Genomic DNA, 26468 nt, shown 5'->3' on the forward strand with positions numbered 1-26468 from the left:
CTCCCTCTTTTTCCTTCTCTTCTTATGATCGTTAGGAATATTTTTTCGAAGGTTAAGGGGCGATATGGAGAAGGAAACGATTTTTGGAATAATACATCGCGTAAGGTTGAACGGAGGATGAAATGTTTGTCTTGGAAGGTGAATAAGGAAGGGATATAAAGATACGAAGAAGAATCTCGATTCTCCAATTCGATTTTTCACGATTTTTCAATCGTCGCGTCATTTCAATTCCTTCCATTGTTATCGTTTAATGAACGGTGCACGAAGGCCTCGTTATAAAATACAGTAACGACGCGGCGATGGAAATTTTCGAAATCGGGCACGCGACACCGCCTCGTCCATAAACCGAATTTAATTAGAATGACCCGCTGTAATTTCGCGCAAAAATGGACGGATTAATCGACGGATTAGATGACAAAATTCTTGGCAACGCCTCTCAGAAATTCCAAAACGAGAATTCTGTGTTGTACACATCGGGTATATAAATATTATTGGTTGCGACGATCTGTTTCGATCGTTGTGGAAATTTAACGTTGAAGAAGAGTGTATCGGTGGTAAATAAAGTGTATCTAAATAAAATTGTGGATGGATCCAGTGCTTGGAAAGTAAAGTAGAATAATCGCCTGGTGTAAACATAGTATCTGGAACTCGATATCCATCGATTTCGCGACACGATACAATAGTCCTTCTCTCCCGACAAATTTCTACAAATTTCCTCCAATCACATTTCGTAATAATGAACGAGAGAAAGAGTGGAATACATAAAAGAAGAGAAAAATAAAAGAAATCGTTGTTGTGATAGCGATAATTCGTTCAATTGCAGGCGTGACGAGTTGGTTGAAAAGTTGGCACGGATCGCGTTAGAAACGCGGTTTCAACTTTTTGGGGCGATTTTAGGGCGAGCCTAGATGTAAGCGATATTCGGGGAGTGGACAGGGCGGGGGTGGAAATTTAATTCACAGTTTGCGACTTTGGCGCTAAATAATATTCGTCGAAATGAAATTTGCCGCGGGCAAACGTTTCTATCAGATGTTGCACAGCCGTCCCATTTTTCTCCGCTCTCTCTCTCTCTCTCTTTCACTGAACATCGGCTGCCACTGTTTCGAATTACAACGATCACCGATTATCCGATCACCGTTTATTGACGTATACAAAAAAAAAAGAGAGAGAGAGAGAGAGAGAATTGGCAGCAAAATGTCGCCGCAACTTCAAAGGGAAGCTTTCTGATTTTATTTATTCGAAAACGTGATATAGAGTCAACAACATAGTGGAAGATAGATGACATAGTGAAAAAAAAAAAAAAAAAAATAGGATTTTATTACATTTGAGCTCTAGTTTGAAAGAAGTTGTATTATATTTTTAAATGGAATATAATAGAATTTTGTAGGAACGAATAATTAGGAAACGCTTATTCTCGAATAAAACTTTGATCGATATTGTTATTATTATTATTTCTAATGGAACTATAAGCGTTAAAACGACCTAATAATTTAATATTCGTTCACTTTTAATATTAATCAACGTTCGCTCTATTAATGTTTATCTCTACGTTATGTGTTCATTTCGAACATAATCGATGCATGGGTTGATTAATAAATGTACAAATTTACCGAATTAATAATAATAACGATACTACGATCTAAAATTACGTGAATGAATGGTGAAATGAATGGAACGAGATATCCGCAATAATAACGTTCATCGATTTATCCTAAATTAACCTAAATACCATAAATATAATATAATTTAAAAAAACAAGAAGAAGAAAAACAGAGAGAGAGAGAAAGAAAGAGAAGAAAATTAATCGCGAGAAAGGAAAAATTGCAGGATGAAATTTTTACCCACCTCTTTGGAGATTCGATATTCACCCTCTTCCATTAATCCAATCGCCGTTTCAACCATCGAGAGCCTCTTCTCCTTCTTCGAGAGAACAAATAAATAAAAAAGGAATAATCTTCTTAATCGAGTTGACTTAAAACTCGCTTACATCCTCCTTTCGAACGAATTGTCCTCGTCAAGGAGAGAACGTAATAATGTAAACCGGCGAAGAGAACCCCTTCTCGACGAGTTAAGACGGCAAGTTTTCCAACCCGCCGGTGTTGGAAAACTGGTGGATAGAGCGCTTGATGTACACCGGCTCTCAGCAAATTAAACGAGGGTGGTTTGCAGTGCTGACACGTACACTCGTTCGTCACACCCTAACCACAGCCCTAGCCCTCTCGCTTGCCGGACAGAGCTCCCCTCCCCTCCTCAAACTCGTGGCAAAATTGAAGTGCAACATCGATGATAATGGCGAGGCATACTTCAACCCGGCGCGCGCCGAAAAAGGGAGAGGGATTCACGAAGGAGGAGCGTGCACCACGTTCCCTCCAACCGGTTCTTTCCTCTTTCCTTCGGGAGGAAAGTCCATTTACATCCTCTTTAATTCACGTCTATGCTTAATTTATGGGGATCGCGACGTTAATTCGGCGTGATAACTGTATATGTTCCTTCTCCTTCCTCCGCCAAAGACTGATTCCCTTTCGAGTCGGATTAACCGGAAATTTATCGCTGCCCTCCTTTTTTTTTTCCTCTCGCGATTTTTCCTTTTTTTTTTCATCCTCGCGTCATCCTCGAAGAAACAGTTGGGATCGTGTTATTCGTTTTCTCTCCCTTTTATTCTTATCGAATTCGAGGCGTTATCGTCTCGAATCTATAGGATTTGTACAGCGTAGCATCCTTTTCCTTCTTCTTTTCTTTCTTTTTTTTTTTTTCGAATGAGAAATATAGAAAGTGTTGGAGAAAAGAGAAATTAAATGTTATAATAAAGTTCACTGAAATTTTATATATATAAAATTTTATTATTGAACGTAGGTAGCAGTGTCACTTTTATTCTGTAGTTGGCATCCTTTTGTTTATCTTCGATATCTGCGATCTTCCAGTTGTTGTTCTGTAGCCCGACAGAATCCGTATATTTCTTATTTATTATTCACCAATGCATAACGAACCAACATTAAAAAATTACGAGATTGATTAACGGGAGTGGTTCGTGTTTCTTGCCTCCAATTTTAAATGGAGAGATATCGACACGCGCGATTACAATAACAAGCTGTGGAGCGTGGAACGTCTCTTGGCCTGTAAAATAAACTTTGGTAAAAATCGTGGAATTAGCTTCGCACACGCGGGAGACCTCCCCTTTTACAAGCCGGTGGAGCGTTTTACGAGCGGTTTAACGCGATAATGTACAAGTTTGAAAACACGGGAAGCAATCAGTCTTGGCCGCCTCTTGAAGAAATCATTCGAGAAGAGGAGTGATTACTCGTGAAAGATTGCGATGATTAATGATAACTGACGATCGAAACGGAGGAAAGAAAGAAAGAAAGAAGAAGCTAGCTAGAAAGATTCGAACTGTGTGTGCACAGCAGCAAGAAGGATAGATCTTCTTCTTGTTGAAGTTGATTGAGATCGGCCGGCAAAGCGAGGTGTACAACGAAAGCCGCGCTGTGTTGTTGTTGCCTTCCCGGTGTGTTCGAGAAATTGCACCCTCATTAAGCTCTCCCTTCGTCCACTTATATTATCGTTTCATTTTTAACCTCTCCCTCTACCCTCTGTTTTTCTGACTCGTTTGTGGAAATCTCCGATTTCAAAACAGAAAAACACCGTCCAAGATTTGCGGGAAAAATGTTCGTATTTTTTTTCTTTACCGACCGAGTAAAAAAAGAAGGCGGGAATTCAAAATTTAGCGGGGAAAAATAGAGAGAACCAGTATTGATTTATTTCAATCGAGGGATATAAGAATTCGAGATGTCCATGGATGGTTTAACACTCGTATGTCGCAAGTAAATATATGTAACGTAATACAATTACGTTCTAGGGACTTTCGTTATTTTACAAATACAAATACGAGCGCAAAGGTAGAGGCGGACGTTATGAATGGAGTCAATGACCTGAATTTTTCCTGGAAACGCGCACTACGTCCTTCCAGGAATCGCGTCTGTCGCTTGTCTCGAGGTTTGGAATAGGTTATTCGGGGAATAAGGACGAGGAAGATAGTAAACGAAATTAAAAATTGCATTTTCTTTTTTACACGACGATATCGACGGGAACCGGAAGTCGTATCGAGATAAATGAAAAAGCGTTTTAAAGGTTTCCTCTAATCGACAGCAAGTCGATGAATTTTCGGAGTTATAGCGAATATTCCAAGTTTTTCTAATTTCATTAATAAGATTCAATTTAAGGATTCTCGAGGCGAACGATTAAAAATTACATTTTCTTTAATTTCGATGCTATCTCGGGAACCGGAAGTCGTATCGGTATAAATGAAAAAGCGCTTTAAAGAACACGGTTTCGTGCTTCTAACGATCGTTCGTTCATTGGCCGGAAGTCAATATTTTCGAATTTTTGTAGCGGCTCGAGTTTTAATAGATTTTAATCGAATTTTAAATAATTGCGATGTGTTTATTTTTAGTAGTAATATCGCCATAATTATACCGTTGATATAATTTAAAGTATTTAAGATCGCTACCAAGAGCGATCATCATCAATATTACACAATCTAACCATTGGAACAATCCTTCGCGTTAATTCTCTTCTGGCGAGAAAGAGGTGAGACAAGAGGCCTCCTAGTTGCGTAACGATGATAATTGACGATGCACGCGTAACTTCATTGTTTCTCGCATCGGTGGCGTGATAAGTTATTCGCGAGCCGCAACGACTTTCGACCAAAGTGAAAAGTTCTCGAGAGCAGGAGGGGGGGGATAAGTCGAGCGTTGTAACCAGCCATTCGCGTTATACCTATACGATCCGCTCGAATTTCGGGGATTCGGCTTGAGAGCAGTCCGTGATTAATAGTATAACTTAACACGCTCGTGCAATTGCACGTTTGATTAATGCACGCGATTAATTCGAGCGCGGAGCAAAATCATTTATTCGGTGGATTTTTTGTCACGGAAGAATTAGTAGCTTCGTCGCTGAGCGTTTAACTTTTTTAAATTAAATCGGTGATTTTTGAAAAAAAAAAAAAAAAAAGAAGCACTCGTAATTTAATCTTTACTAGATTTATTTCGTTCGCTTATTTTTCGAATCGGTTAATTTTCCTCTTCCAAAGGCATTGGTTAAAAAGTACTTACGTGTACATTTAATAAACGAATCGTCTGAGTCGCGCAACAACAATAACAATAACAACAATTCGTTAGAGCGTAATTAATACAGACGTTTCTCGAGAAAATCGATGATAAATCAATTGAATTCGAAGCGATAAAAGGTAGCAGATACTTACAACCGGCGTCACACACCATATATCCTTTTATATGATCGTTGCTCGATGGTTAGAACGGCGCAATAAACGGCGTTACATTTTTCTGCATTCGACAACCGTGTGCGGTTATAGTTCAATAAAATATTGTAATTGGGCCGTGGCCAGCCCGGATCAATACTCTTTTCCTCTCTCTTTCTCTCTCGCGTCTGACGCGAACTGACCTTTTTTTTTTCTTCTTTTTTTTTTTTTTTTTTTCGAGGATATCGCCACGTTTTTTTCGAAATGTTTTTATCGTGCGGCCGCTTTGAGCGGGCGTGTGTCGACGCGCGAGATTCGATTGCGGCTACTTGCCGCAAATTAGAACGGAAACGAGCGTTACACGCTCTCTTCTGGGTCGAGTGTCTTTATATATATATATATATGTAAAAAAAATGTGGAAAGTTGCGCATACAAATTTTTCGAGCGTTCAAATTCGCTTCGCGACAAATTTTTTTTCTTCCCTATGTATCGAGTTCAAAAGAATGTTTCACGATTTTTCGTGGAATGAGAAATGCAAAAAAAAAAAAAAAAAAAAAAGAAACGAGCGTATATTGATTCGAAATCTTTGAAATAAAAATTAGATATACCACTTTGATACATGACGAGGATTTCATTTATTCAGAAAATTTTGGATTTCTCGTTTGGGTTTCCCGCGATTCCTTTTCTTCCTTCCAAAAAGAAAAAAAGCGTACGTAAATACTTTTTTATCTTTCGCAATTTAAAAGAAAAAAGTAGAATAGATCGTAGAATGGGAAAATCCTCGTTTCTTCCTTTCTCGTTTAGGAAGAAAATCCGTTATATATCTCTGTATTCCGCTCTATTCAAAACATTTCTTGTTCCACGGAATGGATCGTTGGTTGGCGCAGGAACGATGCGTGCCTTTTCTCGTGCCTTCTCTGTTTCGAATTAGCGTAGTTTCCCTCTTTTCGGGGAGGTGAAAAACCGTTCCTTTGAAATTTTCAGTGGAAGGCGATGCTCCTTTTCTCTTTTCGGCGTATGCCTGAGGGGGGGGGAGTCGAGTTTTGCCAGGTAGCCCGCGCGCAAACTCAAACAAACCGTCCTCACCCGCGTTGGACGGGTTATGCCCACTTGACTCGGCCCAGGTTGCTGCCTCCAACCCTTCTTCTCCTCTCTTGGTTAGCCGCGTTTAGATCGTATCTCGGCACGGTTTTCACCCGAACCTTCTATACAAGGTGTCCCGGTAATCGTGGCAAAGGAGAGGAAAGTAAGATAAGAAAGGAGGATTTAATTGCTTTGCAATTGGAAATATTTATTTTTCGACGGATGGAATTTAATCGTATTTTCTTGATTCTTGTTTCTCTCTATCTTTGAAACTAGATATATAGGTGATTGAAATTAACCCTTTCGCTATTATATTTATTTCGATCTGCCACGTACGATACGACGAACGATTCGAGTCATTGCTCATTGATCGAGTATCATCGATATTTTGTTTTTATCATCAATAAAAATTCGAATTGTGAACGATCTTTCTCGAGCACTAAAGGGTTGATACATACGTGTTACATCACATTTCCAATAACTATTCGATCCCATAAGATGTACTTACTTTCATATTTGAACAAAGTTTCAAAGAAACTTGAAGAGCGAGGAAACTGTTATTTTCCAATTTTTTTTTTTTTAACGCTTCCTTTTTTAATCGCACATCAGAACACCACCCCGTATACGAATTGTGTGCCGCGGAAAATCCTCCAACTTCCGAATTAACGGCGGAAACTGGTTAAACTCGGTGATTCCAGGAAACCGGCCAATAAGGCCGTGACGGGTTTCAAGTTTTAACGCGTGCTGGATCCGGTCGCGATATACCGTTTATTAGATTCTTAAGTGCGTCGAGGGAGAAGTTTCGAGCGTTTCCGGTCTGCGATAAGGGTTGCCCTGGCCGGATTTCGAGCCGGCCAAAAGGGCGCGTGGCGAAGAATGGGTGCGGATCTCTTCCTCTTCTTCGAGATATTGGGATTTATTGGTGCAAAGGGTTTTTTTTTTAATCCTGATTAATAAATTTAATTGAATCTTCAATTTTATCCAATTCAATCTTGTTTTCTCTTATTGACAAATTATCGATGATTTTTCTCGAACGATTTTATCAAGGAGTTTAAAAGTTAAGTTCGAACAATTTGCACTCGTGATCAATTAGCAATGTACAAATTTTAATTTTGCGGATAAATCAGTCGTTTAACCGGCCGGCCGTTGAAGAGGAAATTGACAGAATTTTATTAAAAATCGATTCATTTGTTTGATCCCAATTTTTATTTTTTTTATTTTTTTTTTTCGAATCGAAACACGAAAACGTCGAGGAACAGGATTTTCTCGTTTCGAAACGTAACGGGCTTTTACGAGAATCGATATGATATCGGTGAATAAATTAATTTGAACGGCGATAATGCGTTATTTGATTTTTAAATTTCTAATGGAGTGGTTAATAGCCCGATTCGATCGTCGGCCATCCATGTATTTGCCATGTTTCCCCGGAACATCTATTTACCGATTAAAATGGGCCGCGTTGTGTAATAACGTAATGGTATAATCGATGTAATAATAGTTTGTTGTTCGTATAACCGTCCATCCCGAAATTATATCGCATTATATCCGATCCTCGTTGCGCGAATTTCTGCATACTCTCCCCTCCCCAACTGGTTCGTTAAAACGAACAAACATCGGGTTCTTCGTCGCTTTGACTAAAAGCCAGTTTGTCAATGTCCTGGTGAAATAATAGGAACGATAACGGTTCATTAGAACGCAACGTGTTGACGTAACAATTTCCCGAGGAAATGAGAAACGACGCGTCCTTTTGGGAATTGTTGAAATTGTAAAATTTAATTTTTTTTCGAAATTATATAATTGGGATGTTATAACGTTCAGAGTATGAAATTTTATATATATATAATTTTATTATTGATATGTTGCCAGCAATGTCACTATTTCAGAGTTGGTATCCTTTCGTTTATCTTCGGTTGTCTTCAGTTGTTCTGTAAAACAGACACGTGCATTCACGTATAACCAAAATATTCATATATATTCAGCTGAATCCATATATTTTTTATTTATTGTTCACCACTGCATGCAACATTGGGGTTGTAAAAATTTAAAATCGTAAGATTCGTCGATGATTCAGCACAATGTTTCGGAATAATTTTATTGATTCGAATAAAAGAAATAATAATGAACGATGATTTTCTATATATATATATCTTCCTCTTCCTCCTCATGTTTATCGTAATTTCAGTGACAAGTGAGTTTTGTCCCACACTTTCGTAACTTTTTGTCCCTCGATTTGCGAAAGAAAGAAACGATGAATTGTTCGTCCATGTGAAATCTTGCGCACGATGAATCGCATAATTAAAACGTTGAATGAATGAAACGACTTGAATGTAACCGTTAAAAACCAAAAAAAAAAAAAAAAAAACAGAAAAATACAGAATAGATTTGCATCGGTGGGAAACGAAAGAGGAGAACCGAAGCATCACCTGTTATTTCCGTCTCAACTTCTCAACACGGAGGACGATTCAAGAAAACTTAACCTTAATAATAACTTAACCCTCGCTCTCGTCTCGCAAAGTTACAAATTTACATAAAATTTGCTAATTCTTCTTCCAATTCTCTCTCAAATTTCCCCCCAACGTTTCTAATTCCCCGCTTAATATTCCATCGAACCAATCGAACCAACGATAATATAAAAGTAACTAGCCCTCTCCCCCTAGTTACTTTCCACAAATCCCTTCTACTCGACCGCGAGGACAGCGGAATTCCGCATCTCGAGGCGAGATCCATGGATGGATCCGAAGGAAAAAGCTCGTTTCGAAGGCATTGGCCATTAAACAGGAGAGGGGAGGGAGGAAAGTCTTGGAAAGTCTTCTCGACGTTTTTGAACTGCTACCACTACTACTGAGTTAAACGGAGTACGTACGTGGCTAATAAGCCGAGGGCCTCGGGCTCCTGTCGGCCTCTCTGTCGTTTATTAAATTCCCCCGGTGCACGGGGGAGGGGGAGGGGAGAGAATGCTCGGAAAAGAAAAACTCGCGGCACGGGCTGTTTCTCAACAACTAGTCGTTAACGGAATGCCTCGGAATAGATCCATGGTGAACCATTGAAACGAGGTAATGGCCGCCCTGGACGGCACAAAAGGTAACGTTGGTTGGTCGGTTGGTAACACGCCGAACAACTCTCGAACAGGGGAGGCAAGCTAACGTGATTTCTATCCCTATTTTGTGGTCGGTTTTGGATGGAGTAATTATGTATTTATTTCTGGAAATATTCTTCTTAATCGTTTAACAAGTTCGTAATTATTTAATGGTGATAGAGATGTGTAAGATTCTGTAATATAGTAATTTCATATGGCAAATTTAAATGAACGAATAGCCGCAATTAAGGAAAATATCCAAAAACACGAAAATTCGTAATTTTCTTCCATTTATAACTTAATTCTCGAAGAAGAATCTATCCATCCAAACGAGAAAATCACGAGAAGATTATTGAAATTAAACGAGCAATGTTTTGAATCCAGATATAAAAGATTGATAAATTTCGATTAAAGGGAAATATCCAAAACAGAAAAATTTAAATTCATTTATAATTTCATTCTTGAAGAGATCTATTCATTCGAATATCCGATCGAATTGCGAGGAGATTATCATTGAAATTAAACGAACAATCGACAACAATTTAAATCGAGATATAAAAGATTGATAACCAGATAAATTCCAATTAAAGGAAAATATCCAAAACACGAAAATTTAAATTCATTTATAATTTCATTCTTGAAGAGATCGGATATCCATTCGCATATTCGATCGAATCGCAGATTATCGAAATTACGACGACCTTTTGAAGAGATAAGAATTTCTCGAATTGTTGTAAGGAAAAAGAAAAATCGGCGAGGATAATTTCCGCTTCGTGAATCGCAACAAATAGAACATGATTGGTTAATTGCGCGCCGAAAGAGTGATTGGTTCCTCGTCGTCACCACCACGTCTTGTTTCGTTAAACTGTCGAAGGCAAGCTGACACGGCAAGGATTCACGGTTCGACGGCCACCAACGTCACCGTGAATCTGGAAACCTCCTCGAGCGAATACATTCTCCGTCGAAAACTTTCCTCCCCCGTTTTTCCTCCCCCTCGCGAGAGAAGGGACGACCTTCCTACTGACCTTCTTTTCCCCGAATTCCGACCCATAATCGTGGAGACATTTTGATCGATTGAACAGGAGGCGGTTATTAAGGTGACCCGTTTTTAATGAACCAGTTCACTCCCGGATGAATTGAAGCGCGAGCATGGCCTCTCCTTTCCTCCATTTTCCCTTTTACACCGACGCGCATTCGATTAACCGTACGCTTTTCTCTTTCTTTTTTCTATTAGAGCACAAATTTCGGATCGTAGGATGAGAAATTAATCGTTCGATGTTTTGTATATATTGTGCAATGATTGAAGTCTGAAATTCTTGAAATTCAGAGTTGGACGACAAACGTTCGGCAAATAGGAAGGTTTTCAAATTTATTTGAAATAAATTTTACATCATTGTAAAAAAAAGGCCAGGAAATGTGTAAACAAATAAAGTGGATACTTGAAACGATATGTCGAAACAATTGTACGATTTCAATATACGTATAGTTTATTCGACAAGTTTAGTTAACTGTAAGGAATAATGATAAATTTATTGTACTTAATCTTTGATCTGTTTATCCCAGGAATCGTGTATTTATTCTAAGACGCGGCACAGTTTCGCAAAGTCTTTCTTCATTCTCGTAGTTTTTCTCGCGCGCGATGCAATAATTGTGGAAGGAAAACGAGGAAGAAAAAACGAAGTTTCCATTCACAGACACGGCGATGAATTAACATCACGGCGGAAGAGAGCGTGATGTGGAAACAGGAAACAGCTAGTTGTTGTTGTTGCAACTCTGCGGAAACGGTGCACTTTGAAAGGCGTATTGGCGGACTACTTGAAAGCTGGATAATTAGAAATGGCATTATTCCTTGCATCGAGAAATATCGCTCGTGTTATCCGTGACGAAACACGAAATTTTCAGAGGATATATCGCAATTCCTTTTTTTCCTTTCCTTTCCTTTTCTTTTCTCGACTAAGATTTATGAAAATTTCCGGAGAAACTTTTTACCAATCCATCCTTTCACCAACGATATATATTCTTGATTCTCTGGAACTCGATCTATTAGTTACAAGGCTAGAACAGTTGCGCGTTTTACGATTCTCGATTCTGTTTATGCTGCGACTGGTTTTCTCTCTCTCTCTCTCTCTCCTCCTCCTCCTCTTCCCCTTTCCACGGCTGTCATAACGTTTATGCTTTTATATTTCTTCAGAGCGCGTCGAATGAACGCGGAATTTTTACGGAAAAATCTTCTCACGCTGCGTAACTTTAGAAATAGGATTTTTCTCCTTTTATTTTGAACCTTTTAATATAATCTATTTTCTCTTCTTGTATGGATATTTTTTTCGGTATAATTAAAATATTGGAAATAATTAAAAATATAATTAATAGATCAGCGTTGCAACTTTTTTCATAACCCGTAAATTGTTCGATCATTCGGTTCGAATATTTATCACGTTCCTTCGCACGTTACACACGCCTGTAATCATACAATGTTTTATATATAATTGCTAATTTCATAATATCATCAGTAATTATATATTTCATTTCCGTCCATTTATCTTTCTTTGCGTAAAAAACGCATTAGTAATCGTCAAATAAATCGCACGTATTCTCGATCCGACTCGGTGACCGATTTCTCGCTCTCCTTCCGTCCCAACATTTCCCCCCTCTCTTTTCTTTTTATCACCTCTCGCGAGGATTGTATAATTACGTTCTCGAACGGGAATATCGAGCACGCTCTGAAATGTTAATCGCAGAATCAAGGGTACGGAAGGAATACAATAGAAAAATCGCAGCCTTCGGCGTTGCATAAAACGAGCGAGGGGTGTGTAAAATGTGTACGCACGACGGTATTTTTATATCCGCCATGTTGCGTTTCCGTACACGCATTCCGTGTCTTTATCGAGTTCACTGCACCATGAAATTGGCTACTTTCACCTTCGCTCGGATAACGTTTAATGAATCTTAACTACATATACGTACTAGACATCGGAATTTCTTATACCCTTGGACTGTACACCGATCGCCTGTATAGACGTCGCGACGCTTTAGTCACGCATCACGGAATTTTAATACAGGAGAACCGATTACGCGTGTCTTAACGCTCGGTGACAAGATTGGACCTTAATATTCGTATCCGATATCGACGCGTCGTGTTGAAAAAATTATACCTGGAATCGATCCTTTTTTTTAGGATTACACGGGTTCAATGTATCGTCGTACGCGTGGAAAGCGGAATTAATTTGCAATCCTTTCGTGGAGACACGTGGAATAGATCGAATTTTAAATCGATACAAATATAAAAGACTGTCAATACGAAGCTCGACGATCGCGACATCTGCATCGAGAAATATTTCTCCTTATAGTTACTTTTTTCCCTAGGGATCCCTAGATACTTAATCTCGCCATGTTTCGAAATACGAAGCTCCATATTCTTTCTTTTTCGACTTAAAACACAAATATGCATTACTCTTCGTCCTGTCTTGGTGGATAATCGGACGACGGTTAAAATCGGGGGCAGAAAGTGGCGTGAAGACACTCGACCAAGCGCCGCCGCTCTTCTCGCTCGCTCAGCTATGAACGAGTGTATACGTTACTCTCGTGCTCAGAGTGGGAAGAAAAGCGCGAAATTAAGCTCGACGACGGCGATGACAAACAGCCCCTCGTCGCGCGACCGCCTCGAAAACTAGGGAGGCAGGCCGGATGTGCAACACACGCCACGACACAGTCGCGGCGCATTATATACACCCTCCTCTGTTAGAGAAAGCCAGTTTATACACGCACAGCTACCATGCACGTTCCCCCGAGTGAACAATGAAGCAACAGGTTGCCGCCGCCCCCACCACCACCACCACCACCTCCACCACCACCGAAGAACCCTCTATGACAGATCGTGCTGCAACCTTGATGGCCCGTATAACCCGACCTGTCAGCCCTTCACACCCACCGGCCATTTTATGGCAACCGACCAGATCGACGCCCCTAACCTTTTTTTACGACTCCCTTTTTAAAAACAAATAGAGAGAATCCACCTTTCCCTCCCCCTCGTCCCTATATTCGTTACGTCGACTTGGATGCACCGCGTTCCTTTTCTTCTGTCGGTATTCTCTCTTTTTCTTCTTTTTTTTTTTTTTTTTTTTTGTGTTGTATCTATCAGTTCCTCTCGGCGATCCCCTATTTTGGTCGCGTTGGGGGGTCTGTATATATTACGAGGAAATTGGTTGGAGGAAGTTTTTATTTAATAAGAAGTCGGGTCAAAGGGTGAGATAAAATTTATTCGTGAATTATTATTATTGTTATTACAGTTTGTCGTACAGACGTTTTTATAAACTTTAATTTCTTCAACAATTGTACTGTTGAAAGACAAGAAGGACGATCATTTCTAAAATTCATTCTTAAAATTCTATATCTTCAGAATATCAATGCAACGATATTAAATTTATATGTATATCCTTTATTGCATCCAACAGTACAATTGTCAACTATCGAACGAGTTAAACTCGTGATTCAACAACAATCAGATATAAATCGTTACACGTAATCCAAAACAGATTTGGATCGATCCAACAATCCTTTTGAACAGTGTCCAAGTGTCTCTCGCTTCGGTTAATCTCCATCAGTATCAGTGACCAACGAAATCCACGCTCCACGAGTCGTCACGACGAGTTTCTTCTTCTTCTTCCTCTTGGGTCCCTTCAACCTTTGCTCTCTCCCCTCCCCTCGTTCGCCCTGTGTCCGCAAATTCGCCGAATGCACGTGACACGGAACCAGTATGCACCCGACCGACCAGTGTACCCCCGGATGATCTATGCGTTGCGGGGCCCCGAGGCCGCGTTCTCCTCTCCTCGCGCTTCTCCCCCTCTCATCTCTCCACGAGGCTAAATAATATCAACTATGCGAGAAGAAGAGGCACACGAGCGAGAGATCCACGTGTATATATATATATATATATATAGCTTTGCCCATTCAAGTGTCCGCCAGGTGAGTAATGCCATAATAAATTATCCGACCGTTTTCTGCTACCGCGCTTGCGCCCCTCTCCTCCTCCCTGTTGCGCCCCTTCACCGTGTATATTACATTCTCGGCATCAGAGATTCCAATCTCTCTCTCTCTCTCTCTCTCTCTTCCAGATTCTTCTTTAGCGAATCGAGTCTTTGCTCTTCCGGGGTGGAGAGGGATTTTTCTTCTTCCTTTCTCGCGACGAGTTTCTCGTTCGATGCGTGAAAATTTCGTTAAGGGGTTACACGTGTTGGCCACAACAACAAGTGGATGTGGATAAATCGAATCTTAGGGTTAGGTTCCTTGTGCTTCAACGTTTACGATCAATTGTTGAAATCTAATGATAACGATAAATTTGAGATAATTGTACGGTTGTGCTTTCTTCCTTTTTTTTTTTTTTTAAATTAAATAACAATTCGACTCTTCACGCACTTTGCGAATCGTGTGTGATTTTTATTGTATATTTGAAGATTTGGAATTTTTTTAATGTGAAAGGGGAGAGTATCGAAATCGATGTGCTTTTTTCCTTTTTTCTTTTAAATTAGGTAACAATTCGACTCTTCACGCACTTTGCGAATCGTGTGTGATTTTTATTGTATATTTGAAGATTTGGAATTTTTTTAATGTGAAAGGGGAGAGTATCGAAATCGATGTGCTTTTTTCCTTTTTTCTTTTAAATTAAGTAACAATTCGACTCTTCACGCACTTTGCGAATCGTGTGTGATTCTTATTGTATATTTGAAGATTTGGAATTTTTTTAATGTGAAAGGGGAAGGGGGAGAGTATCGAAATCGATCATTTTGCGAGATAGTGATAAGTTAGATAGGAAGCGGAGAAGGGGGAAAGGGAGAAGCGAATGGGAAGGCGAGTAGTTTGATCTTCTGGGAAATCATGGTGTGGTAGCTTCGGTATATAATTGGTTTCTCAGTTAGTTGATTTCTTTCCACCAACGCAGTTTCAAACATATTTCTGTCTATTTGGTGTTACTGGTATCTGTATTTATTCGGAAGCTTGTTGTCAAACACGTTTCGATTTCTTGCGTAGGTTTCGGTTAATAGAATCATCAAATAATGGCGAATAAATAATCTTCCAGGGAATGGAATACCATCGACATTTGAATATTTGTCAAGGCCAGAAGAATATGAATTTAAAACACGATATATTTATATATTGGCGAAATTTATTCTCTCGTCGATATCGTTCTGGGTCAAGGTGAATCTTACTTTTTCGCTCACGATTCTCTATGCATTCTTAAAGCCGTTTAAAATATCTGGTTGCACTCTTTCGTGTGATAATTTCGTAACTTCGAAGAACGAGCAATATGTGTCATAGAAACGAGGTCAAGTTCGAGGTTTATTTTTTTTAGAGCTCGAACAAATTTCCAATATTTTTGAATTCTTAAAGGCGTTTAAAATTACCCGGTTGTACTCGAGTTTTGCGTGACAATTTTACAATTTCTCGATAATATACCGTAGAAACATGGGTTGAGTTCAAGGCTGGCTTTTTCGAAATCCAAAAAATTTCCAATATTTTTAAAAGTTCTTGAAGGTGTTTAAAATACTTGGTTACACTCTTTCGTGTGATAATTTCGTGTTCTTTGCGAACGAGTAGCGTATAATAGCATAGGAACAAGGTTAAGTTCGAGGCTTTTTGGAGGTCGAAATCCAGAAAATTGTTAAATTCTTAAAATATCCGATTGTAGTTGTAGTTTTACGCGATAATTTTACTACTTCTCCCCCGAATCGATAATACCGAATCGAAATAAGGTCAAGTTCAAGGCTGATCCGTTCGAAATGCTCAAATTCCAAATGAAATCAACGACGTACGAAAAGAGTAATCCGATTGAATTGTCAGAATTCAAAACCTACAGGTTCAAAGAGGATAAAAATTTTAAAAAATACGAACACTCACCGCCATTTCCATTTCGCTTGAACTTACACCAAATACAAACCGATAAAAAATCCCTCATAATAAACAGGAAGAGACAAAGTAATTAATCCCAGCTCGAAGACGAGTTCGCCATCGTAATTCCACTCCCTCTTTTCCTCCTCCTCTCCCCGATCACCGCCGCATCGATATCGATTTAACGAGGCCGATGACGTTTTTAACGAACGAAGGTTCATCTGTGGCCACGCAATTTGCCACAGAGATTATCATATTTTAATAATTCAGCGTAATTTAAACAGCGTACCTCTCTCTCTCTCTCTCTCATTAAAGCCGCTCAATTGGGAGAAGAAGAGGGAGGAGAGGCGAAATAAACGAAACGCACGCCCAGCGTAAACCGTGCACCATAATGGCGGCGGTTGGAAATACGTAGATGGAGATGGAACTGCTTCTCGAGTGATAAAGACACGGAAGAATCCGCGATTTTTGATTTTGATCGAGGATACGTTTCAAGCAAATGCGAGGAAATGTGGTTGGACGAATATTGGATTTTGAGGGTTTTGCTAACGAATTGCGTGAAATTTGATTCCACGAAGGAAGAATTAATATCATTATATAGGATACTGTTGAGAAAAATATTGGAAGGTTATCTTTGGAATATTCTTCTAAACAGCAGTTATTAACAGATTCTCGAGCAGAGTAGGAAAGAATTAAGAAGAAGATTAAAGAAATGGAACAGTTATTTTGGACTAATTTCAAGAAAATTACACTCACAGATTATCTTCGTTTATTAATCTTTCTTAAACAAATCTTCTTAAACGACTGAAATTGGTGGAGAATCGAGCGAGGAGAAGGAAGATCGACACCCGCCACCGGTTGGATTCGAAATTTCGAGGCCACGTCGAGGCATAAATCGTAAACTCGGCCATCGCCGGAAGCGAGTCGCTGTTCCGGTCGTCGATCGTTGTTGCGCACAACACATAATCGAGATCAAGTTCACGAGAGTGAGCCAAATTCGCGATTTAATTTCGCGATTTAATTTCGCGACTTCGTCCTCGATCTCGAAATGGAAAAAGAGAGCAAATTTTATTCCAATGAAGATTTCTAACGCATGCATAACGAGTCATGTGTCGTGGAGCGTGTTATTATTATTCGCCTCGCTCTCTTCTTTCGTCACGGTGATTGTTTATTTATGTGATTGGCCGAGGATAACAATAAAGCGAAGCGATATGCTCTTCTTATGTAGACACGCACAGATGTGATCAGAATTTGAGAAATTCAATCTCCAATGTTTCCCCATTACTTTCGAACAAAATTTTCTTTCGAAATAAAAATAGAGCGACAGTACATTCGAATTTTCCCTTCCGGATACATTTAAAAATTCGATTCGATATTTCGGATCATTAGAAATTATCGTGAGAAGAAACAATAATTGGAATACTTTGATATTATTTTTGATACTATTTTCTTTCCAAAGTGATATTTCGTTAAAAAAAAAAAAAAGAAAAAGGGAGGAAAAATTGCTCCACACGTATTTTCGCGAAAAATTTCATTAAAAACGAAGAATTCATTCACGTTTCATTAACAGAAAAGAAAGAGAAAAAAACGATTCGATTCAAGTTTACTGCGAATCGGTAGTAGGGTTTGCCCCATTGGATATTGTTTTTTTAACCTGTTTCCAGATGTAAATCGAGTATAATTGCGAACAGAGAACAGAGAAGCTGTTTCGGCTTCGTTTCGTATACGGGGTTCATAAAACGATTCGTTCGATTACCACGGTTGTTTTTGCACGGTAATGCGATTGTGTGGTTTCGTGTCACACTTTTGTAACGTGAGTTCTCCGCGCTCCGTTTAATCCTTTCAGCGTGGATTGCTTTTTCCCCTCCCCCTCGATGTCCACGTTGTTTAGCTTTGATACGTATTTTCTTTTTCTTCTTCTTCCTTTTTTTTTTTTTTTTTTTTTCTTTTATCAATGACGCAAACTGTGAACGACGCATGCGACATTACGAATGAAATTCGTCGACCGTTGCTTCTTAAGATCTTTTTCATCGATTTTTTCATCTTCGCAAAAAGGAAAAAAAAGAGAGAGAGAGAGAGAGAAGAAGAAGAAGAAGAAATAACGAGTATTTTTTCTCGAGAAGGAACAATTATAGTGTAGAATAAGTTTCGTTGAACGGCGCATAAGCCCCGGCAAGCAATGGAATTTCTTGGAATGCACACGTATTCATAGCCGAAGAGAATGGATTTTGCTTAATGTGTATTTAAAGTTCATAAGATCGGAAGTGGTTAATATATTCCAGGTAATATATTATTCCTGGTACGTCTTTATGAGAGTCTAACTAACCTTTTATACGCGGGTATATATATTCATTACCGACCCTCGTAGATTAGAAACTAATTAGAAACTGAATCAACAAGGGTAAAATATTCAATATTCTCATTCTCTCTCATTGGTTGAATCGTTAATGCGACTTAAAAATTTAATTTGATCGTTATTGTATCTGTTCGAACTGAACGATGATTATGTCATCGTTATCGCTGTTCAAATAATCAACGAAAGAACAAGCAGGGAGGCAATTTTGTTTCAACATTGGCTTGGCTAAGAATATTTAACAAGAGACTCCCTTCCTTTTTTTCTCTCTTCATTTTTTCCCCTCTCTTTCACCAATTTCACCAACCAAAACGAGACGCGTTCACAATTCCTCGAATCTCTCCCTTCTCCTTTTCCCTTCCCAACTTTCTTCCCAACTTTTTACCAAACCAAAAATAAACGCCCCTCCTCGAAAAATTAGAGCAAGGATTTTCAACAGCGCTCGCTAACCGAATTCCCAGCCACGATTTCCTCAATAGTTTATCTACCAAACGAAACGACAGACCTCCTCCATTTCCACCCCATTCCATCCCCTCCCCCCTTTTCTGCAACTGCTTTCCTGCCTTTCCAAACCTCTACAATCCCCCGGCCAAACTTCTCTCAGTTCTATTATCAATTTCGCCCGAAACCCCTGAAATTCGCATTCGCACGCAGCTCTGCGAACAGCCCGGGGACATTTGAACTCATAGTCGATGCCAACAACGGATACACCAACAGAGAATGAAGAGAGAGAGAGAGAGAGAGAGAATGAGGCACACGGTTTGCGGCAGTTGCGTGGAGGCCAGGCCCAATCAAATTCCAACAATTACCAGTCTGGGGCTGGTTTGCCTCCTCGAGGCGAAAACCGGCTCGTTTTACAGTCGGACCAGAGCAAACCCTCTGCCCTACGCCCCCTCCCTTCCATTTCCTTCGTTCGTTCGTTCGTTCGTTCGCTACATAACCGCCGTAAACCTAAATTGCATTATTAAAATCTAATCTACCTTGGGCCGAGTACGTGTGCCACGGCCGCTTCGAAATCTGATACACCCCTGATCCTGACGAGTGGAGGTTGCGCCACCATCGCTGTGCAGGGACGGGGAATGGATGGTGGACGGAGGAATGGTGGATGTAAGAGAGATCTCGGGCTGGTGGAGCAGGAAGGAGGATTAGTCGGTGGGTGAAGATTAGGAACGATTTTGGGAGGGGAAGGGGAATGGATATCGTCCATCCAGTAACCCCTATCGCGAAAGTTTCCCTAGGTAATGGATGCAACGTTGGATGGAGGCGCGTGTTGGACTATTACGCGAACGTTTTGACTGACCGCTGTTATCTGGTTACGAGTTTAAGCACGGTGGGAAGGGATTGGACGGTAATTGGAATTTTGATCTGGCCGAATTATATTGCCACGGCTGATGTTGCGACGTTACGTTCGGCAAGTATGTATATTTTATTATATATTTTATTATTCCTATTCCTCAATCCTATTCCTGTGTTTCCTATTATCCGTGTTTCTTAATCCTGAAAATTCCTATCCTCTTATTATCCTGTATTCCTCCTATCCTCCTATTATCCATGTTCCTGTATATTCCTGTATATTCCTGTATCCCTACTATCCATATTTCTTAATCCTGAATATTCCTATGTTCTTTCTACTCTCCTATTATCCATGCTCCTTAATCCTGAATATTCCTGTGTTCCTCCTATCCTATTATTATCCATGTTCCTTAATCCTTAATATATTCCTGTCTTCCTATATTCCTATTATCCATGTTCCTTAATCCTGAATACTCCTGTGCTCCTAAATTTCTATTATCCATATTCCTTAACCCTTTAGAATTAAGAAAACTGTTGAAAAACATAAAAAAATAAAAAAGCAGCTGAGAGAAAGGTAAGTAATAAAGGTAAGTATAGGTAAGTATCTTACAAATAATTTTTGAAAATTTTCGAAAATGTAAATAAACAAACCGAGAATGTAAATAAACAAACCGAGAATGTAAATAAACATTGAAAATGTAAATAAACAAACCAAAGTTTGTAAACAAACCGAAATTTTAACGCCAGGCCTTTAAAATTTCGAAAAATTTCGAAAATTTTTGTAAATAAACATTGGAAACGTAAATAAACAAACCGAGAATGTAAATAAACATTGAAAATGTAAATAAACAAACCAAAGTTTGTAAACAAACCGAAAATTTAGCGCCAGGCCTTTAAAATTTCGAAAAATTTCGAAAATTTTTGTAAATAAACATTGGAAACGTAAATAAACAAACCGAGAATGTAAATAAACATTGAAAATGTAAATAAACAAACCAAAGTTTGTAAACAAACCGAAATTTTAGCGCCAGGCCTTTAAAATTTCGAAAAATTTCGAAAATTTTTGTAAATAAACATTGGAAACGTAAATAAACAAACCGAGAATGTAAATAAACATTGAAAATGTAAATAAACAAACCAAAATTTGTAAACAAACCGAAATTTTAGCGCCAGGCCTTTAAAATTTCGAAAAATTTCGAAAATTTTTGTAAATAAACATTGGAAACGTAAATAAACAAACCGAGAATGTAAATAAACATTGAAAATGTAAATAAACAAACCAAAATTTGTAAACAAACCGAAATTTTAGCGCCAGGCCTTTAAAATTTCGAAAAATTTCGAAAATTTTTGTAAATAAACATTGAAAACGTAAATAAACAAACCGAGAATGTAAATAAACATTGAAAATGTAAATAAACAAACCAAAGTTTGTAAACAAACCGAAATTTTAGCGCCAGGCCTTTAAAATTTCGAAAAATTTCGAAAATTTTTGTAAATAAACATTGGAAACGTAAATAAACAAACCGAGAATGTAAATAAACATTGAAAATGTAAATAAACAAACCAAAATTTGTAAACAAACCGAAATTTTAGCGCCAGGCCTTTAAAATTTCGAAAAATTTCGAAAATTTTTGTAAATAAACATTGGAAACGTAAATAAACAAACCGAGAATGTAAATAAACATTGAAAATGTAAATAAACAAACCAAAGTTTGTAAACAAACCGAAATTTCAGCGCCAGGCCTTTAAAATTTCGAAAATTTCGAAAAATTTTTGTAAATAAACATTGGAAACGTAAATAAACAAACCGAGAATGTAAATAAACATTGAAAATGTAAATAAACAAACCGAAAATGTAAATAAACTATCGAATTATATAAACGGAAGGAAATTCCGAGAATTTGACGTCATTTCTCGGAAAAATTTCTCGAACGACCTCCTACCAACTTATGTTCTCCTGATACAAAATCGAATTTTTGGCCAATGGAAATTTTTATCTAAATTTTAGATTTTGTATTAGGAGAATATAATGTGAGAGGAGGTGGCACGTGAAATTTTTTCGCAAATTAATTTACTTACCTTTACACTTACCTTTTTACTTACCTTTTTACTTACCTTTTTAATCTGCCATATTTTCAGGACCTAATTTTTTTTTCAACATTTTACTTAATTCTAATTATTAGTCATATTTTCGTCAATTATAACGAAAAAAAATAAAACAAAAAAATATATCTACAGGATGTTAATGTATTCGTGAGATTTTTTAAATTAATTAATGTCAGCGAATTTAAGTTAATTCTAATGAACAAATGTAAAAATTGCTATACAAAGATGTTGATTGATATTTATTTGTCAATTTATAAGCAATTAAAATTCTCGTTAAATGAAATGGAAAGTGATAGAGCTTTTGCTTTGTCATACGACAACGTCTTACTCTATCTCCGCCTCATTTCATTTAACGCCAACTTAAATCGCTTATTTTTTATATCAAATAAACCTCGATCAACATTTTTATAATACCAATTTTTATTGTTTGTTCCTTTAAAATCCATCCTCTAAACGTATTTTTCACGAATAAATTAACACTCTATAAATATATATATCATGCATATAACATATAAAAACATATACATGCACTAACAAATATTACATACATGCACTACTAAATATTACAAAATATTACAAAATACCAGCTTGAAAATATTACAAGAATTTAATATTAATTTTTAAATTTCTTGTTAATCAATTAATCATGCTTGCTTACACAATTATTACTCGACTACTACAACTACGACAATACACATTAACTACACACAAACACAAATATAAACTACAACGATACACCACGATTCCCGATAGACTACTAAAATAAGAGAAGAAACGCGAAAGAAATGCGTAAAAAGCATGCTGTACAATCGTAGAGATCAATAAAGAAATGTACTTACCGGATAGAATAGGATACGTTAGCTTGGGCGTTCGAACTTGGTCTGAACTCCGAAGATTAGAAACGGTTTGGGGAGAGGGGATTTTACCTGCCCCCTCTACCGTGAAACTTTAACTAGCCTCCTTTCCGTCTGCGAACAGATATCAAGGGATGATAAGTACGCCAATTGTGCGCCATTGACGTCAATATTTTTTACATTAGACGTCACAAGAGGGCGTTATTACCTCGACGATCGTTGAAATATAAAGGTCCACCAATAAAATGTCCATTTATTATTAATGACTCGCCTATTCCTTTTCTTTTTTTTTTTTTTTTTTTTTTTCTTTTTTCTTTTCTCCATTTTATTCCAGTTTCTATGTCCGTTTATATTCCTCTTCGTGTATTTTTATTGTACGCGAAACGAAGAAATCACGGATTTTCCATTTTACGGAAATTTTAAACGTTCGCCTTCTTTTCAATAGCTTTCTGCCTTGATTTCATAATTAAAAAATTATCGATAAAAGGCAATGATTTGTAGAAATTCTAAATTCCTCTTCTTTTTTCACCTTTATTTCCGAATTGAATTTATTCAGAACGGGACGCTTCTTATTTGGTACCATTGCTTATTCTCTGGAATCCATGCTTCCTCTCACGAGTTTCCTGAAGAACTTCTGTTTGCATTTAAAGACACAAAGGATACCACTACTGCTACAGTGCCATGGAAGACATGGTTTCTAAAAAAGAAAAAAAAAAAAAAAAAAATTCAAACAGTTTAAATGAGTGACGGGGAAAATTTAATAGTCGAAGCGACGAAATAAAGTTACTTCGATAAATTATTTCAACGATTTAATCGTAACAAACAATCGGAAATAATTATATATGCCAAACGAATAAATTTTATTCAATTTAATAAGTGATTACTTATAAACTAACCTCGTTCGAAATTTTTAACCAACTACTTTTTCAACGGATTAACGCCTCGCCTTAAATACACTCTTGTTTGCCCGATGTAACTTTCGTTCAATTTAATCAAATCCTTCACGAGTTAAATAATCCAAAAAAAATTTCCTTCCTCTCCTACTACTACAAAGAAGAAGAAGAAGAAGAAGAAGAACGTCACTCACCTTGCCCCTTCGATACCAGCCTCGAATTGTCCAAGAAAAACGATCGAGAATTAATTACACGCGAAAAAAAGTAAACTGAACGAGATCTCTGAGTTTACGTTTCCACGAAGGCGTGGAACGAAACGTTCGAGCGCCGTTTAAAAATATTTGTTTCGGCCCCGCCTCGAGAGGCCCAACTTTTAAAACGGTTCTAACCTTAAAATTCGACCTCGCGTTTCCGAACGAAAGGGCGTGGACTATAAGTAGCTCGACTCGACCACCCCTCGTCCTTCTCTCTTTCTCTTCTTCTCCTTCTCTCTCTCTCTCTTCTTCGTTTAATTGCGCCCCCGTACGAGGCAACCACGCTTCTCACCTGTTGCAAACGTTGCATAAATATTAAACCGGCGCCCGGTTTATAACGTTTCGCCTAGTTCCATAAAACAGAGAAGATAATCATCGATGCCTGTCGCTGGCCACGTTTGTTTTTTTTTTTTTTTTTTTTTTTCTCGTTAAATAGAGGGAAGAGAAAAGGGATCTTTCCTCGTGACGTCTTTTGCTTTCTTTTCCTCGCTCGTTCGTATTCGGTTCCGTGTAAGGGGAAGGAAGGAATGGGGGAGGGAATCGATTATCTATCGACGAGTTATGATAATACGACACGATTGCTACTACTTTTGCTTCGAAGTTTGGAGCGAGACGGATTTCAATGAAGGAAGAGGTTTGGGGAGAACGATTATGAGTATGGAAATAATAAAAAGTATTTTTCAGATTAAAAAGATTCGTAAATTTGTGTGATAAATGTTTTTTTTTTTTTTTAATAAATTATAATCTCGAAACAAATTTGTCGCAGGTAACTGTGCGTTACAGCAGAATTTCGGGAATAGCGAGTAGAGTAAAAATTTAATGCAATATCCATTATTAATCGTCCGTGTATATTTAATAAGACAGTAAGTGTTATATCGTTACACCAATGATTCCAATTTAAACAGAAATACTTGATATATTAATCTCTTGATGCAACTCAAATTCCAAACAATTTCTGTCTCGAAATCGTGGATTAATGCGAAACGATCGAGAATTATCGCAGGGATAAAAAAGAAAGAAAGAAAGAAAGAAAAAGTGTTGAAGCATTGATGAATTATTAACGCGGTGTTTTATCGAAGAAGAAGTTCTCGAGTGAAAAAAGATTAAAGAATGGAAGTGGCCAGCCACGTTTGAAAGCCACGCGGGGATGGAAGGAAGTTGAGGGGGGACAGTTTAGGCCGATTAAAAAGCGCGTTCATAACGAAGCTAAAAAGTGGATAATAAACGTAGGAGGAGAGTTTCCAGGACGGGGAGGGGAATATTTTTTTAAATATTCATGCGATTTAATATCGCCTGTGATTCGTGCACCGAAGTCATGCAAACGAGCCGTGGCTCTGTTTGATATTTCATTGCGGTTGCCGCAGTATTATCCGGCTGGATAAAAGCTTTCTAAAATTATCGGATCGTATTTGAGGAAAACCTAAACTTCGAATAATCTCGTTTCGTAAACCTCGTGTCGATCGTGGAAAAGATTCTCTCCCAAGTTAATGGATCGATTTCTTCGTTGCCGATAAGACAAGATTTGCGAGATCAGTATTGAAATAAAATTCCGATATTAAATTAAACGATCTTGGAAAATTCAATTTTCACTCGATTAATTTCACGGAATGAATTTTTATCGAGACTAATCGGAAGATTCCATTCTTCCAACAATCGATGTCGATTTTACTCTACTTATAAAGTGTTGATACATTCCTTTATATATATTCATTCTAGAGCGTTAAAAAATTTATCCACTACTACTAACTAACTCAAAATGCTTAAAAAAAATATTTCCATTATTTTTCATTCGCCTTTATCATTAACTTTCCATCCAACGCTATCCATTCTATCTCCTTTATCGATACGTTTATTACAAAAAAAAAAGGAAATACATACATCTTGCACAACTTTCTCCTCATAATGGTACACGAGACGAGATCTTCCTCGAAGCGGAAGATCCGATCAATGAAAAATACTCTTTCAACTTTTTACATTTATTCCTTCCGGCGACCCGTTGCATCTTGATGGCAAAGGAGAAGAAGAAGAAGAAGAAGAAGAAGAAGAAGAACGCGGCCTTTAATTAGAAATATACAGGCCATTGTGGGTGGAGAGGCACGTCGATGGAGCCAGCTGATGGAATGACAGAGGTTTTCAGGAAGAATAAGCGAGGCGTGGCCGTCCAACACACTCCTCGAATACACCGCGTACGTATATATCTCGATGTAAGTACGAATATAATCTCGAATTCTTGTGAAAAAATTTACGCAGGTCCACGTGACCGTCCAAAGATACTCGAACGAGCGCCAGAACGAGCGGAGAGAGAGAGAGAGAGAGAGAGAGAGAGAGAGAGGGAGGGAGGGAGGGAGGGAGAAAAAGCGAGTAAATCATCGTGGCTCGTTCCGGAGAAGACTTTACGAGCGGCTGGCTGTCGACGTTCG

The 26468-nt window shown here is 38.2% G+C and overlaps 1 protein-coding gene and 1 long non-coding RNA gene across 7 annotated transcripts in view; one reads left to right on the top strand and one right to left on the bottom strand.

Annotated features, from left to right (window-relative positions):
* The window catches only part of LOC147657306 (uncharacterized), a 141924-nt gene that overhangs the window by 48861 nt on the left and 66595 nt on the right, over positions 1-26468 (top strand). The window contains exon 4 of one of the 4 annotated variants that reach the window (XR_015292686.1): positions 26067-26349. The exons of 1 other annotated variant lie outside the window; for it this stretch is intronic. Coding sequence is in view for 1 of the 3 variants with exons in the window: in XM_086910536.1 (XP_086766662.1) it covers positions 19303-19372 (70 nt within the window). In the remaining 2 variants the exon portion in view is untranslated. Of the gene's footprint in view, positions 1-11107; positions 12014-19302; positions 22076-26066; positions 26350-26468 lie in introns of those variants that run through there. 2 more of the 4 variants (XR_015292688.1, XM_086910536.1) reach the window with 2 other exon arrangements.
* Positions 1-26468, bottom strand: part of LOC147657307 (uncharacterized) — a 173679-nt gene that overhangs the window by 46526 nt on the left and 100685 nt on the right. Inside the window, exons 3-5 of one of the 3 annotated variants that reach the window (XR_015292690.1) lie at positions 23110-23598; positions 22887-23015; positions 1851-3114 (exon numbers count right to left, since the gene is read on the bottom strand). This is a non-coding gene — a long non-coding RNA (uncharacterized LOC147657307). Of the gene's footprint in view, positions 1-1850; positions 3115-12500; positions 12969-22886; positions 23016-23109; positions 23599-26468 lie in introns of those variants that run through there. The other 2 variants (XR_015292691.1, XR_015292689.1) reach the window with 2 other exon arrangements.

Source organism: Apis florea, unplaced genomic scaffold (assembly GCF_048593485.1).
Source record: "Apis florea isolate Af1SG1 unplaced genomic scaffold, ASM4859348v1 contig_3193_pilon, whole genome shotgun sequence".
In the NCBI taxonomy this organism is placed as follows: Eukaryota; Metazoa; Arthropoda; class Insecta; order Hymenoptera; family Apidae; genus Apis; species Apis florea.